This window comes from Jatropha curcas, chromosome 3, assembly GCF_041381405.1.
Source record: "Jatropha curcas cultivar XTBG-Jc1 chromosome 3, XTBG_Jcur_1.0, whole genome shotgun sequence".
Taxonomy (NCBI): Eukaryota; Viridiplantae; Streptophyta; class Magnoliopsida; order Malpighiales; family Euphorbiaceae; genus Jatropha; species Jatropha curcas.
In genome coordinates this window covers 8,933,108-8,950,305 of record NC_143153.1, presented here as the reverse complement: position 1 = coordinate 8,950,305, position 17,198 = coordinate 8,933,108, and the positions used below count along the sequence as shown (strand labels likewise).

The following is a 17,198-nucleotide window of genomic DNA, read 5'->3' as shown; positions in this document are numbered from 1 at the left end:
AGAACTAATAAAAACTTAAATTTTAAACATAATAATTAAGGCAATAAAATAGACTTGGATAACAGGACTATTTTCAAAGTTGTTTATGTACACTAGTTTATTTAAAAGTTATTAATTATAGAATATTTAAGTATTATTTACTGATAATTAAATAGGATAAAATAAAAAACTTTATAAATTATCCATTTCTAAAAAAAAAATAAATAAACACTAAACAATAATATGGAATAAACAAAAAAGGAATCAAGCCTATTTATGAGACGTAAAGAGTATCATTCAGATGAATTGATACAATGACAAAAAAAAACGTATAGTATTTTTTAAGGGGAAAAAAGGGAAGAAAGGCAACCCTAGAAACAATATTCATTAACTGTTTGAAAATGGAAATCATAACAAGTTATGAAATCATTCTGGTTGAATAGGTTGAACAATCAACGACATCAAATGTTTTTTAGTGACCCCAATTGATGTTCCAACGCCATCCCCATGTCGAAAGATACTTTGAGCAGTTCTGGCCATGTTTAAATCTGGGAAGAGAAGTCTTTACGCTCTCTTCATTTAGTTTCTTCCAAGCATCATTGATCAATCCCCTTATATGATTTTTCACTTCATCCTCAGATGCATTGTTATCAATCATATAGCACTGAATAGATTTTGCTACGTCACCTCTTTCGCTTTCAGCCTTTCAGGAAATTCCAAAAAAAAAAAGAAAAAAAAATGCATAAATGAATTCTCAAAATGCACAAAAATTCATTTCCTTATGAAGCCATTTTTTTTAAAAATCAGAACTATAAATTCTTTTAATATTTCAAATATGTATCAAAAAATCCAAATAAAAACGTACTGAGGAAGTTCCCAAGTCATCGTTAAGTCGAGTGATTAAGGATGACCAATAGGTTATTTGCTCATATCCATTCTTCAAACTATGAAGCGAGTCTTTGGACAGATAATGCCCTAGAAACATAGCAGCATGCATTATAGCTTCATGACCTCCAATTGAGATCCATGCATTTCTTATATACTCATTCAAAGTTGGAGTATATCCATTGCTAAACCACCTTGCCTCCAATAAATATGAGCTACAAAGTCTTGCCCACTGCAATGTACACAATTAATTAATGAGAAATGTATAAAACAAAATATTGTTTAAATTGGTCGTTTAAATAATTTTTGTACCTCTTCCTTAATATAAGGTAGAGCATTGAAGCCTTCTTCATTTAAGATATAATATGCAAATTCATAAACAAAATCGACCAAAGCAGAATGGCATATCTTCATGTACTCTGGTAGTTCATCCATATTCATTCTACCCCAACTGCAATATTACATATTGATGATCATTAGGGAAAAATATGAAATAATAATAGTAACAGTAATTTTTCATGGATTAGTAGTTGGATAAATACCTATTTACTGCTTGTGTAAAAAGTTCAAGCTCATCTAATGATCCATATATATCATCCATATCATCAATTGCACTCAAAATGCAAGTGAATTGTGTGGCAACTATCCTGCATTTGGAGTATTGTGGCTCATATACTGATCCTAATGCCCATAAATAATTCTCCACCAATCGATCTCGAGAAAACGGCAGCTTCTTTTTGAAATCCAATGACGTCCACCACCTAATAAATTAATATTATACATTCTTTAATTGAAGTCCATACATAATGCATAAATTTGACCTTAAATTTTTGGCTATTGTCCTTGTGGTCCCTTGAACTTTGCAAGAGTTTAATCATGATCTTATACTTTCATTTGCCAAAATGAATATCTTTTTAGGGATTCAATCATGACCATACATTTTCACATTTCATTTTAATAGGAGCATAGTTATTATTAAAATGTGAAAGTCTAGAGTTATGATAAGTTCCCTGCAAAATTCAAGGATTACAAGGATAATAACCGAAACTACAGAGTCAAATTTATACAATATACATGTGTAAATATGTAAAAAGAGGGGAGAATATAAGTAAAATCTTACCTTGTTAGCTCCTTTAGCTCCCTTTGATAGACTGATTGTACCAAGTTGTAATCCAATATAGCCAACTCTAGCAAAGCCTTGTTGTGTGAATCATCTCTTTGGTAGATATTGATAAAATTTCGATTCTCAATCCTTCGCATCCTCCAATGAAGAGGAACATCCAATGCTTGTTCCACTTGTTGTCTTAAAATATTATTGTTCTCTAACTTCCCCAATAATGACTTAAGATGGAAGCTGGTGAAATTTTTGGCCTCCTCTAAAACATCTTCTCCATGCATTCCAAGGTGTGAAGCATCATACAAACTCAATAGTCCCTCCACATCCCCAGCTAAACTATCCAAGAATTTCCCATTTTTATCTCTGAACTTGTCAAGAACACATGCTTTATATAAAACAAGAAAAAATAAGACAAATTAATCCTTATTTATTCTAGACAGCGAGTAATAATATAAAACTTCACCTGAGCTAACCGAAAATGCATGTTGTCTTAGTAACCTAAAGTGTAAAGATGCACTGTAAAGATCTGAATTGGTATCTATTTTAACAACGGTTAAGATCTCTTTCATTTCTCCTTCAAAATGATAAGCAATTCCCAAGCGCTGCATAGAATCGATTAACTTAAGTTGGACACAAGGAGTATCTTTAGAGGATGCAAGGGACCTTATAACCTCTTGCTTCAACTCCTCTAAGCGGGTGCCATAAGAATCATACTGCAATATCAACAAAATCAGTTACATTGTAAATATATATTAAGGGTGTGTTTGGCATTGTTATCGGAGATACTATTGAGAAAGAAATTGCTTTTATGAAAATACTAATTAGAGGTTATACTAAAATTTATTTTTAAAGTTTATACCAGAAAAAAACTATTTTTAAAGTGAATATTTTTTTTTTTTTTTGTGTGTGTGTGAAAAAAAACACCCTTTAATTAAAGCAATGACAATTTTGACAAAGCATATTAACACATGAAACATGGACTTGATAAACCATTTATTAAAATTATGGTGATTTTGATAAAATATTTTGACTCATATATCTCATCCGTATGACATACTTCACATGCAATATGAAAAAAATTGAATATTTTTTGGAGATATTGCTATTTATCGGTGGCAGCCCCTACCTCCTATTTTCTATTATCTCTTTTGCTTGATTTTCTTTTGCTTTTAATCTTTTTTTTTTTTTTTAATAAACTCATATCTGTTTTCTATAACATGTCTATCTTTTTTGTTTTGTCATTGTTGGTTGTATCCATATTTGAAGTTTTTTTTGTTCATTCTTTGTGGAGTAGTCCTTTCTTTGTGAGGGTTTATTACTATATAAAATTATAATCTTTGATTTTGTTTGGTTGTTGATTTTAGATCTTGATTTGCAGAAGTGGATCTTCAATCGAAGAAGCCTGGCAGTGCGACATGTTTTTCCAATGATGCTATTGATGTATAGTGATGAAAACTCATCTGTCTTCGTCATATGTTACAAATTATTGGAAAAGCAATCCAATTATAGAAGATTTATATTTTTTATCAAGATCAACTCCAAGCAGAAGGATTTAATTTTTTTTTTTTTTTAATTTTATTATTCAAAAGAATATGAATTCCTTTGTTTCATTAAAAGATCAGCGAACTCAGTTATCTACTAATAGTAAAGTTATATGTTTGGTCTATATGTTTATTTGTAATTCTTGATATTATTATTATCGAATTACATTTTCAAAAAAAAAATATTGGACTTGATGAGAGAACATAGGTAAAATATGCAGACACTGAATTCAAATATACAGACAATTATTTATATAAGATTTGAAAAAGATATTCATTTAGACGAAAAGGAATCAAATGATGGATAAATGGACTCCATTTGTAAAAACTAGAAAAAGATAAAACTCAGAAAATCATAAATTCAAACATAAGATGAATATGTGTCATAACTTGCAACCTATAAGTCTGAAAAGTAGAAACTAATAAAGGAGTTCTATTTTCAGTCTTGTGAGTACACAGAAGTACATTTTTTCAACTCTTCCAGATAATAACAGCATAACAGTCTACCACTTTGCGCTGAATCAAATTATTGCTTAATCCAGAGATTGTTTAATCCGACTCAGGACTTAGTCATAGTTAAAGCTCATCATCTCCTCTCCTTGCAGGTGCATTTAGAGGGGATCGAACCCAAGAGCTGTTCCTACATGCCCAGCCTGTGTTGTCAACTCAGCCACAACCATAGGTGCATACCCCAACATCTTAGTTAGAAGTCTTAATCCATTGTTTCTGTTCAAGTCTTGATTCATGCAAACCCTAACAAGGGGGTCCTTTTATTACATAAGGTAAAGGGTGTGTGTAATTCCCTGGTTATGGTATTATGAAATTTTACCATCTTTTTCTTTGTTTGCATGACTTAATTAGGTTATAGCCAAGATAATCTTCCATTTAAATGAGATAAATTATATTATAAATATTGCAGATTGATGAATATTGTGCCCACACTATCAAATCTTAAACGGGAAATATATATTATCTGGTTGTTAGGTTTCAGTGTGCACAGCTCATGAAACATGCGCTCTATTTTGAATCCAATCCAGTGTATGAACATCACAAAATTGTTAAATTTAAGTACATAACAAATCATTCACAAAGTTTAAGATGTCATATAATTGTTTTTTAATATCAAGTATAATAGTTAATTTATGCATTTAGTCAAGAACTGGTGGATACCGTTTGGAAACTGTGTATAAGCAAAGCTTAAACTTTAATTTAATACTATTAGAACGTAGACATCTTCCACATGGAGAACCGATTGAGCAATCTGAATGAATCTACTATAAAGATTTGTCTGTTCAATGACCCAAATTTAATAACGTTTATGGATGAATAATGCTGTTTTATTATTATTATTATTATTTTTAAGCTTTCACGCGGTTGCAATATTGGAATGTTGAGTTCTTGGTTCACACAACTAAATTCTTTATGTATTTATCTGTAATAATTTGATAAATAAAGAGTTCAGAATTAAAATTTTCCACTAGCCCGCCACAAAATTACCAATCCTTTTCTCTATGAAAAGATGATGTGTTTAAAGATGTAGAGGAGCCTTCTAACTTCAAGAATAGAGTCAGACTTGTAAATATACAAGTTATGTTACAGCATCTTTAATACAAGCGTAGATTAGTTTAATTTATTTACCACGTTTAAAAAATTGAAAGTTAAAAATAAAAATGTTCTCCAATTATATTGTTTATTTAGTCTATGAGTTCAATGTGTTTAAAAAAAAGGGAGACGTTGTTTATCACACTCTCTATTTTCAAAAGGTATATTAAACATGGTGACTCAGCTTTTTATTCTTTTTTTTCCTATTTATTTATTTATTTTTATTTTTTATTTTCCTTTATGCCTTCTCTTTTAATATTGCTCAAACTTCTTCTTGCGCTAAAACTGATTTATTTTTCGTGCATTAAAGAGCTATTTTTAAAATCTAATATCTACAAATACACATTCAGCCACATCACTATCCACAGCTTCTATTTATTAAGACACATCAACCACAATCTATGATTGCATTGGAGATATTCTAATGGGTAGTTTAATTAGTAACTGTAATTGGAGATATTAATTGGTTATATTAATTTCTTATTAAAGTCTAAATTTTTTTTATTAGACTTAAATAGGAAATTTAAGTCTAATAAAAAAGGGCTAGAAACTTCGGAAACAAAAAGGGAAAGATGCATAATAGGCTCAACTGGTCTTAAGAACTGGTCCGACTATCCGATCGCCATCCTCTGGGTCTATATAAGGAACTTCCTTGAGTTGAGAAGAAGAATGCTCAGTCAGTAAGTTGGTTAGAACAACACGACTCTCAAAATAATTGGATCCCGTGTTCAAAAGAGACCTAAACGATAGAAAATGGGTCTGAATGAGAGAATAAACGATTGATTTGAAAGAGAATAGAAAAGGAAAGTCAATCAAAGACAAGGAGTTCGAACAGGTACTTGTAGTGGATTTTAGGGCCCGTAATTTGTTTGAAAAAGTACAACTTTCCAAATGTCCGAGTATACCACCTATCCATCCGAGGTTGGCTCATTATGGACATGCGACTTTCATCCCAGCAAAGCCCATGTGCATGGGACATTATTGATGCCGGCCTAGAAAATCAGGCCGAAGCAAGAGGACCGAATTGACATAGCTTGGAGAGAATTATTGTACAGCTAGAATAGCACCAAAAGGACCATTTGCGCTTCAAAACCCATAATAATTGAATGGTGCACCTTGTTTGGGGGTATATTTATGATCCTTATAAAAGGAAAAAATTATACTACAGTATGCGCACAAATATATATAAATAAACCGAATTGTTTAACCATTTCAAATTATCTTGTATTCCTCTCTTTTTAACCCCTTAATTTTTTATATTTCTTTCTTGTTCCTCTTATTTTTATTTTTCCCTTCCTCTTTTTATTCTTAATTCATACTTTTTGGATTAAATAGGTTTATCCACCTTCCTAAGTTACCCCCAATAGACACCAGCCCAATAAACCCATAACAATTTCTGAGCGAACAACTTGTTAAAATAATTATACATCAACCAAACATAAATACAACTTGGTGATTAAACATCAATTGACCACCAGCTAAAGCTGTACAAGCAAACTGAATTCAAGTTATTTTATGTCTCCCTTCCTTTTTCAATACCTAATTTCTTATATTTCTCTCTTGTTCCTCACATTTTTACTTTTCCCTCTCTTGAACTCTTCTTGTTCACAAACTAAATATGCCTTGGCCCATTTATACACCTATCCCAAAGCACCTCTGATGGATGCAAGCCCAATGGATCCATAATAATCTCATACCCAACTCGTTAAAATAATTGTATGTCAACCAAACTGTAACACAACTTGGTGATTTAACATCAATTCACCCATCAACTAAAGCTATAAATTGAGCAGTAAATAAAGGGGGGGAAAGGAGTAGTATCATTTATGCCACTTACACGACAAACTAACTATTGGATTTGAACGACCATTTTTATTTGATTGGTCACTAAATTAAAATAATTAAGTTCTAAATTCATCTATAAAACTTATCTATAGAAAATATATATATATATATAACAAACATCCTAATGTATGTGGTAAGAACATTAATTTTGGCTTAAGGAAATAGGCTCAACAATCAATGACAGAACTCTTCTCTTTGATCTACTATCAGGAGCTCCATGGCTATCTCCATATTGGTAAATACATTGAGAAATCCTTGCAAGATTAATAGTTGCATCGATGAAAGGCTTTGGAAACTGAGTCTCACCAATTTCACATTCATTTATTTTCTTCCAAGCTTTCTCTGTCAATTTATTTATATGTTCTCGTGCTTCCTCCTCTAAAACTCCATATTCATGAATATAACACGATAATGAATTTACAGTTTCACCCCGAATTAACTCATCGTGGAGAAATAAAGAGTTTAGGAAGAAAATATTGAAAATTTATATTATAGGTCATTCCATTAAAAATTAATTTGACCCCATTAAATTCTAATATTTTTTTTACATATTATCTATATTACTTCATAAACGTATCACAAATTATTTTTTTATACATATATAATAATATTATATCAGAAATTATTATCATTATATGTGTTATTATACTCGTAAAATTTTGGATTCAAGAATGCTTTTATTGAACAATTTTCAGAATTATATGAATGATTCATTCTATAAAAAATTAAAGATTGGCATGGAAATATTAATAATAATATAGAAAATATTGAAAATTGATTTTCAAAAACTATATAATTCTCAAAAAAAAAAAAAAAAATCAAGAACTATATATATTTGACTCCATTAACTTAAAATTGTATATATATATGTTTGCATACCGATGAAGTGGCCAAATCATTGCAAAGTCTGAAAATAATGGATGGCCATTGCAAGATTTGATCGTAATTGAGTAAGGAATGAAGTGCTTTCTTTGAGTTGTTTTGATCCATCAAAAAGTAAGCATGTACAAGTATAACGGTTCCTGATATAGATCGCCATCCATTTTCAATATATTCTTCAAATGACGGTGTAGATTTGTTGTGGGCCCACTTTGCTTCTTGCAAAAATGCTTTGCATAAATCACCCCACTGAAATAGTTCATAAACAATATAATAATTAATATATTAGCTATGTAATTAACTTTAATTCATAATTAATTAAAAACAAAATTGAACTTACTGCTTTGGCCAGGTGAGGAATAATAATTTCTCCATTGTCCTTGAGAGTATCGTAAGCCATCTCATTGACAGTATTATATAGAGCAAGGAAACTTAACTTCATATAATATGGAAGATCTTTCACAGCATTGACATCCCATCTAAAGAAATAATTCAATATTTGTATCTGATTAGTATAATTTAATTAATGCTGTTCTTCTTATCAGGAAAAAGATTTAATTTTATTAAAGATGAATTTGGAATAAATTTGGCTAATCCAAAGTTATTGACATGTGAATTTAATCATAACTCTACGCTTTCAGCAATAACTATACTTTTCGCCAAAATAAAATACCTTTGTAGGATTTAATCATAACCCTATACTTTCACATCTTATTTTGACGGAGAGTATGGTTATTATTGAAATGTGAAAGTGCATGATCATGATGGATTCTCGCAAAGTTCAAAAGGGACTACAAAGATAATCGCCTAAGTACAGGTTCAAATTTATACATTAAGTCATCTAACAATATATTATAATGGATGGATGTCAATATTAGAAATGGTAGGTAGACCAACCTCTCAACAGCTTCTGTAAATAGCTCCAATTCATCCAAAGTGCCGTAAATATCATATACATCGTCAATGGTAGTAATGAAAGAAGCGACTTTTGTTAATGCTTTACGACATCTGCTAAATTGTGGCTCAAAGGCCATTCCAACTGTCGAAAAGAAGCACTCCATTAGTCTGTCTCTACTAAACCTCAAATGTTTTGCTAGTTCCAAATTGTTCCACCACCTACTCACATAGGAAAAAAAAAAAAAGAGTTAAGGTTAGGGTAGACACATCTAACGTGCATACTTGTGGGTGTTATGGATCCAAATGAGGCTGAACTTTCAGCATCCTAAATGATAGAATTATTCTATGAATCGCAATATAATAGTTGGCCACTGATCATTGAGTCTGATTCAAGAAATATTATTACCTAGGTTGTCAACAAAAAATAAAGGATAATGGAAATGGTCAGAAAAATTTAATAGATTTAATGTCTTAGTCATTATTTTAAGTTCAGTTCTGTCGTATAAAGAAGAGAAAGAACTCGTTTGCAAATTATTTGGCAAAAAAGGGATAATAATACCTTTTTTTGTTATGATTATAAATGTTGTATCTGATATACTTGTATTTTTTTTGTTTGTCAATAATTTCTTTTCTCTTACATTATCTATTAGGTAAAGGTTTAATTAACTTTCCGGAATATGATAGTGTCTTGGGGAAAACCTGATGGTTTGAGTATAGTAATGTGATTATCTTTATTTTCTATTTAATTCTTAAATAAAAAATTATTCTTTGCTCCTAAAAAAAAAAAAAAAAAAAAAAAAAAAAAAGGACACAATTAACATGCAAGTGTACTTTTTTTTTTTTTTTTTCCCAGGCTAGTTTGTTTAATCATTACCTTGACATTTCTTTAAGATCTCTTTGGAGTACAGATTGCACCATACCAAAATTCAGCTTTGCAAGTTCAAGTAACAAAGGATTTACTTCTTTCCTTTTACCATATGCTTCAATATACCAGCGTGCTTCCGACAGAACCATTCGCCGACGCAACGGAAGCTCAAGAGCGTGGCTAATATCTGAGTTATTCTTAATAAGGTTATTGAGATGTGTTCTTGTTTGTGTCATTGCATTGTCTAATAGAAATTCTCCTTCAAAGGAGAAAAATGAAGCTTCGTATAGACTCAAAATTCCTTTTTCATCCTTCTTGAAGCGTTCTTCAAGATTACCATCTTTGTCCATGAAATTCCTGAATTCATCTAAAGGCATCAACATGATAATTATCTAAGTCAGACTACTATATAATATAATAATCAAATTAGAGGCTGGTAATAATTTTGCATGCTGCGCAATAAACTTTATATATATATTCTTGCATGTTGTGCTATATATATATATATATATATATATATATATTGAAATGAGTGACAACTACATATTTGATGTTATCTATTTTGGCCTTATTCTAATATACTTCCTCATTTCCAAATACTTGTCATATTTGTGGATTTAACAAATCATTAATTATTTTTTCTGTTTTTACCATTTCTATATGATTAATAGTTATTGAACGGTTTTCACTCAAATAATAAATTAAGGATAGCACAACAAAAGTTGAAATTATGAAGATTATTGTTTCAAAGTCATCCTAACTACATATCAACAGGGAAGCCAGACTCCAAAATTAGAGAGGGCTAAAAGAAAATTTTCAAAATTAAAGGAGCCAAATGAAAAGAAAAATTTTTTTGCCCTATTTCTAGGTAATAATTTTAAAATTCTTGAGTTTTGGGGGGCCTGGACTCCCCCCCACTCCCCACTCCCTCCGCCCCTGCATATCAACTCAATATTTTACAGATAAAAGCTAGAAATCCTAAAAATTATTGATATTAGTGTCGAAAGATGTGTAATATTTTTAAAATTTACAATTCAAGTACATGATAGATCATTCACAAAATTTAGGAGTGAATAAGGTGAAATTTTTTTAGAAGTTCATTGAAGAAGTTCTATTTGCTTAAAAAAAACTTCCCTTTCTTTATGTATTCAACTCGAAAAATTTTATGGCATCCTTAATTTTTATTTTGACCTACTAAACATTTCAACTTATAAAATTGGATATGATAAATATTTTATTTCACCTATTGAACACATAAACTTATAAATTTAGATCGATTAAACACTTATTAGATAGTTAAAATATATAAAAATCGGCCCAATACTTAAATTCATCTTTGTACTTTACGTAAAAAAATCTTGTAGCACTCTCAACTTTTACTTTGACCTATTAAACACTTCAATTTATAAAATTATACCAATTAAATACTTCAACTTGTAAAAATTATTCTATTGAATATTCAAACTTCTAAAATTTGATCAATTAAATACTTATCATATAGTTGAAAAATATGAAAATTATTATTCTGAAGATTATACTAACCACATATTAAATGAATATGTTTCACATAAATACCAAAACACCAAGAAATGTTATCATTAGTATAATGAGGGATACAATATTAGTAAAATTTGCAACTTCAGGAACATAATAGGCCATTCACAAATTTTAGGGGTGCCACAAGGTTTTTTCCGGAAAGTATAGGGATATATTTATGCATTTGGTCTATAAAAATCATTATTCGAAAAGTTGTATTAACTATATCAAATCAATATTTTGCATATAAAAGCAAGAAATCTTAAAAATTTGTTTTAGTAATTAAAAGGTATGAGTTTATTACAAAAAGTGAAGTTTAAGATGTCATAAGATCGATTCTAAAGTTTGTACGCCACAAACTAAGTTTTTTTTTGTCACAATTCAGATGTTAAATTATGTATTGGGCATCAATTGATCAATACATGAGATTCTTTTTTCCAAAATATTAAGTCATTTGATAATACTGATTTACATATCGCTTAAGTCTCGATATGTTCCTAAGTAGGGGGAGCATTCGGCCAATTCGATCGGTTTGAGTAAAATTTTTAACCGAAATAAACTAACTGAAATTTTTTTTTGACTTAACCTTAACCGAATTAATTTTGATCATTAACCGAACCGAAGTCAAAGAAAATGAAAACTTAATTAACCGATCGAATTTAACCGAAATTTGTGATTAACCGACTTTAACCGAAATAAAAATTAACTGAAGTTATTAATCACTATTTAATCCAATTAAAAACTGAAATATTTTTAATTTTTAATTTTATTATCTACTTAATCAAAACGACGTAGTTTTGATGGTTGGTTAATTTAATTAATTCGGTTAAATTATGTTTTAACCGAATTTTTAACCAATCACCGAAATTTTATTTTTCTTTAACCGAACATTCATTCGCCGAACCGAACCGAATTAATGGAATTAACAAAATTGGCCGAACCGAATGCTCACCCTTACTCTTAAGGATTTTAAGGATGTATTTTCCTATATAAACCTGGTGCATTCAAATATATATGATTCCTGAAAAGCTTTTCAATTGAAATGTAAGAATCCTAGTTTCATTGTCTTTATTTAGAGTGAATCGTCATTCAACTTCTCCTTTTTAACAAAATAATAAAATATTTAAAAATAATTATCGATAATCAACTCTTCAAATACCTGGAGAAACCTGATAACCATGTTGTCTGAGAAGTCTAAAGCTGAGAGCAACAACATGAAGAGATTTGTTGGACATAACTTTACATCCTCCCCGAGCTTGGAATCTATCAAGCACTTTGTTTATGTCTTTCTTGAAGAGATACTCTAAACCCAACCTTTGGATGTCATCAATCAGTTCAAGAATTGTCGAAAACTCCTTACTTTCATCATTAATTACACTCCTCACTTCATCCTCTAGCTTTCTTGCCTTGTCTTTGTACAGCAAATCCTGCAATTAATCCTCGTTTCAAGCTTATATATGATGAAGGGATCTAAAAATAGGTCCTGGCAATTAAGGGAAAAAAGGAAGAAAATTTCATGAAAGTATTATACATACTGCGTTATCATTCTTTAAGGACTGCAAAAAGCTGTAGCTCCACGTAGTTGGTTGGTAATTAGCAGAGAGTCCCTCATTTGGAGGATGAGAAATTTGTGCCTTCAATGACCATTTGGGCTCTCTATTATTCATTTTAGGACTTTTTATTCCAGTTAGTAGCGAAGGAATATTTGCAATTAAATGCTTTTTGATTTATGAGGTAATAATAGCGAAGGAATGTTTCTCTTTGCAATTAAATGCTATTGAAACAGGCTATTACTAGTTAAGAATCTTTACACTATATATAAAAGGGTTGGTAGGTCCAGATTCCCATAATTAAGAAATCACGTTTTTTATATGCAAAATTAGTACATGTTCCGGTAATTAGTACATGCAAAATGTAGCTATATCAAATATAGATTTCCTTTTACTCCTTCGGTTTCAAAATATAAGTCGCTTTGAATTGAATATATTAAGAAGTAATATACCAATGTTACTATTATTACTATTATTTGTATTAAATACAATAACTACCTTCACAAGTTACCCTTAATTATGAGATAAAAGATAATTTGATCTAATTATCTTTAATTTTCATGCAAAAACTTTAATAGACTTATTCTGTAAGACAGAGAGAGTAACTCCTTTTATTAATTAGTGTGTGAATATATGATTTTTTGGATAATTAGTCTATATGAGTACTATTCATTCATTTATATTATTTATTTGTTTTATCTGGTATATGTTAGGGTAAAATGAAGTTAATTTATGTGTTTATATATTAATAAAATGCGAAATTTATGAATTTCACAAATTTATAGATCATGAATGATGAAATTTCATACATATGTATATATAATTTTGGTTGGAAACAAAAGTCAGATATTAAAGTGTGTCCTAACTCGTTAGGCCCCATTACAAGGAAACAAACCAAACTCTATGTACTAGATGAAATTGGTTACTTACAATAATCTAAACCTCATTCCTTTGTTTACCAAAATTGGTTATTATTTTAGATCAAACCAGTGTGTATATACTAGTGTTCAAGAACGTGCGATACACGTTGTTACTCGTTGAACATACCCGTTAGAATGATAATTTATAATTTATTTTTTATTAATTTTTACAAAGACAATATAAAAATTCAATATTTTTAGTTATAATTATTACATGTATAAAAATAGGTGTAAACCACTATTATACATATCTAGTATTTGATGAAAAGTTCTAATATTTTTTTACAATAGAATTTTTGACAAAATGGAATAGTTTTAAAGTTGAAAATAAATAACTATTTGTTCCAAGATCTCGCCATATATAAAAATAAATACATATATAAATTATTGGTAATCAAATTCAGTTTTTTTTTTTTTTTTTTTTGTGATAGTATACCAAAATAAAAAAAAAAAATCAAAAGTTCAAATTAGTACCTCAGCCATTAATAATAATAAAGGGAGAAGTTTTTTTTTTTTTTTTTTTTTTTTGGATATAGAAATGGCAAAGAAACTCTTAATAGTAAAAAGTCTTCAATGAATTATTGATAATAAAAGTAAAAAAATCATTGACAGTAGCCAAAGAAAATATAGTTATTTAATAAATTAAATTTTCAATTGAGTTATTATTTAAATATTTGTTCTTTATTATCATAATAATAAATGTAATATTAAAATCAACGTATAATAAATTTTTAAACTAAAAATATGCAACAATTTAAAAAAAAGATGCGTTAAATGTTAAAAAAATTACAATTATAATTTCAATAAAGTTTTTTAAAAAATTAAAAAAGTTATACTAATTGAAAATTGATTAAGAAATTTACTTAGTAGATTAAGGGTAAAATAATTAATAACATTCAAGAGAATGATAATGCCAAAAAAAGTAGCTAACAATATTAACAAAGCAACCAAAGGAAAATATGAAGAAAAGAAAAGAATTTCAATTTATAATTTATAAATTTAATGATTTTTAGATTTTTAATATAAACTAGTTAATTTCTTTTACAATAAAATTATAAATATAATTGATTTAATATCGGATTCAATCAAAACTTCTACAATAGGATTTTTGTTCCTAATTAAGATTGGATAGAATTTTTCGGTTACCATTTCTAATATATATTTGATTTAATATTAACAATAAAATTAAAATTCTTAAAGTTTTATATTCTTACCATATATATCTTATATAATATATATATAATTTATTATTTTATTCAATAGAATTTCTATTTAAATAGGAAATTTAAAATCCTTAATAATTAAATTAGCTTTATTTTTTGACTAATAAAATTAAAATCTTTAACAATTTCTTATTTAGAATTGATTAAACTTCCTATAGTTCCTAGAACATACTTAATAAATATAAATGAAAATTTATTCTATTAATTTATAAATAGAAAAAGATAAGATTATACTTACAGCAAGAAAAAGACATGATTGCAAGCTCAATAATTTCAAATTAGTAAAACTTGATGTAATAATTCCTGATAGTCAAAAGCAACAAATTCGTGATAGTTAAGAGTAACAAATTTTTGATAGTCAAAACTCAAAATTAATTAAAACCAAAATGATATGATAAGACAAAATCCTAATTAGAATAATATTAAAAGACAAATTCCTAATTAGGGTGAGATTAAATTTATAATATTAATATAATAAAAATAATAAATTGAAATCATAATTAGAGTAGGATTAAAGTCAAATTCCTAATTAGAATAAAATTAAATTTATAATATTAATAAAAAGAGCCGCTAATAAGGGATCACTAAATTTAATAACTTATATTATAATATATTGAAATTATATGTATAGAAATTTCAAAATTTTCCTAATTAGAATAGGACTAAATTATTTTTGACAATATTTTTAATTAATCAACTAACAAAATACCAATAAAATTTAGAGTTTTCTAATTAGAATAAGATTAAATTATTATTCAATCAACTAATAAAATTAAAAGTCTGCAGGGGTGTTTTAGAAACCCAATGTTCCCCCTCATTCACACACACACACACACGCACACACACACACACACACACACACACACACATATATATATATATATATATATATATATATATATATATATATATATATATATATAAAATTTGAAATTCTTATACACGTAAAAAAATTATGATTTATTATATTATAATTTGAATATTGAAATTCCTACCGCTATCTTACTTCCATCGAAATACTTGAAACTAAAAATATTATCATGATAAATATTAATCTTGCAATCAAACTAAAATTTAAACTTTTAATGATAAAATATAAAATAAAAGGGAGGAAGAGAAGAGAAAAGGAAGTACAAGCATACCAAAAGATATGGAGAAGAGATATATGCAGTGAAAATAGCTTAGTAAATTTTGGTTATAACTTTAGACGGTAAAAATTCCATTGCTAACCCCTATTCTAGACTCTCAGCGACCAAAGAAAAAATCTATTTGTGTTATAACTTTAGAAACGGATAACAATTCCTTTTCTAACACGTTTGTAGAACCCTTTATCACCTCTTAGCAACGGAAAAATAATGAAACGAGATTTGTTAATTAATAAGAATAATATGATTAAGGAAACTAATATAATCAATTTAATTAAAATTATTATATACTTTAATCCATAAATAAAATAAAAAATTTTTTAATTAGAGGTTCCATTTTTTTAAGATATTTTATGATAATGCTATTCAAGATGGATTGGTCTATTTTTTAATTAAAAATTTTCATTGGAAAACTATATTTCTAAAGTATGCATTGGTCTTCTCGAGCTTCGCTTGCGAATGTTATATAATGTTAAAAAAAATAAAAATATTATTTTTATCATAATTAATAATTTTTTTCAAGAAGTCAAATATCCAATATATTATATTTATTAATATAAAAAAATAAGAAAAATAATTTATTTCCAAATTCTTGCAAAAGGATCAATATATTGACATATGCATAAATAAACAAAGTTTATAATTGTCACGACCCGTCTCCATGGGCCGGACCGGTACTAGGGCCCAGGTAAGCTTAAGGCCCCCGAGGCCCGTAGTAAGCCTAAATCACTAATATCTATGATTTCAATATAATATTTAAAACATTTAGTCTATATTTATAGAAAAATAAACCTCAAGATTCTATTAAATTTCGGCCCAAATTTATCAGTTACACATTTCCACAGATTGGACCCAATTAACAATACATCACATATTTATATATATATATATATATATGGACTCACATAATTATATTGTCTACGTTAACACACGACTAATTGTACAAAATTTCTACAACTGCGGAGTTCACTAACAGATGTATACAGATAAGTCTTCAGACATTTATCTACTTAATAGATCAACATTAAAATTAAAGAATTTCTTTTTAACAGTGAAGGAGCAAAGTTATAGCTGAGATTTAGACAATGCTACTTCCTGGAAGATTTAAACAAGAGATGTGAGTTTATTAATGAATAATAATTATTGCACAACACACGCATTCACACAAATGTATAAATATATCAATCTAGTCATTCGACTAGTTATATGCTCAC

General features: G+C 28.3%; 2 protein-coding genes across 2 annotated transcripts; both read right to left on the bottom strand.

Moving 5' to 3' along the window:
* Positions 1-405: 405 nt before the first annotated feature.
* Positions 406-4,220, bottom strand: LOC105644034 (putative terpene synthase 9). The gene is given in 8 exon segments (XM_037638614.2): positions 406-526; positions 528-682; positions 845-1,096; positions 1,177-1,315; positions 1,407-1,625; positions 1,985-2,366; positions 2,445-2,694; positions 4,167-4,220. Coding segments are annotated over 8 exon segments (1,572 nt in total).
* Positions 4,221-7,111: 2,891 nt separating this feature from the next.
* On the bottom strand, positions 7,112-12,889 carry LOC105648248 (putative terpene synthase 12). The gene is made up of 7 exons (XM_089719191.1): positions 12,682-12,889; positions 12,306-12,573; positions 9,620-9,977; positions 8,746-8,964; positions 8,189-8,327; positions 7,849-8,097; positions 7,112-7,408 (listed from the first exon to the last, which is right to left on the bottom strand). Exons 1-7 carry the CDS (start codon positions 12,811-12,813, stop codon positions 7,112-7,114), a joined length of 1,662 nt encoding a protein of 553 aa, XP_089575317.1. The 5' UTR covers positions 12,814-12,889.
* Between the last annotated feature and the right edge of the window lie 4,309 nt (positions 12,890-17,198).

What these genes read in the sequence shown, in the direction of transcription:
- LOC105648248 (XM_089719191.1), bottom strand. Translation starts at nt 12,813, where the DNA reads ATGAATAATAGAGAGCCCAAATGGTCATTGAAGGCACAAATTTCTCAT. An exon ending in TTTACAGAAGCTGTTGAGAG is followed by an intron (nt 8,328 to 8,745) that starts GTTGGTCTACCT and finishes TTATTTCTTTAG; the next exon opens with ATGGGATGTCAATGCTGTGA. An exon ending in ATGATTTGGCCACTTCATCG is followed by an intron (nt 7,409 to 7,848) that starts GTATGCAAACAT and finishes CTCCACGATGAG; the next exon opens with TTAATTCGGGGTGAAACTGT.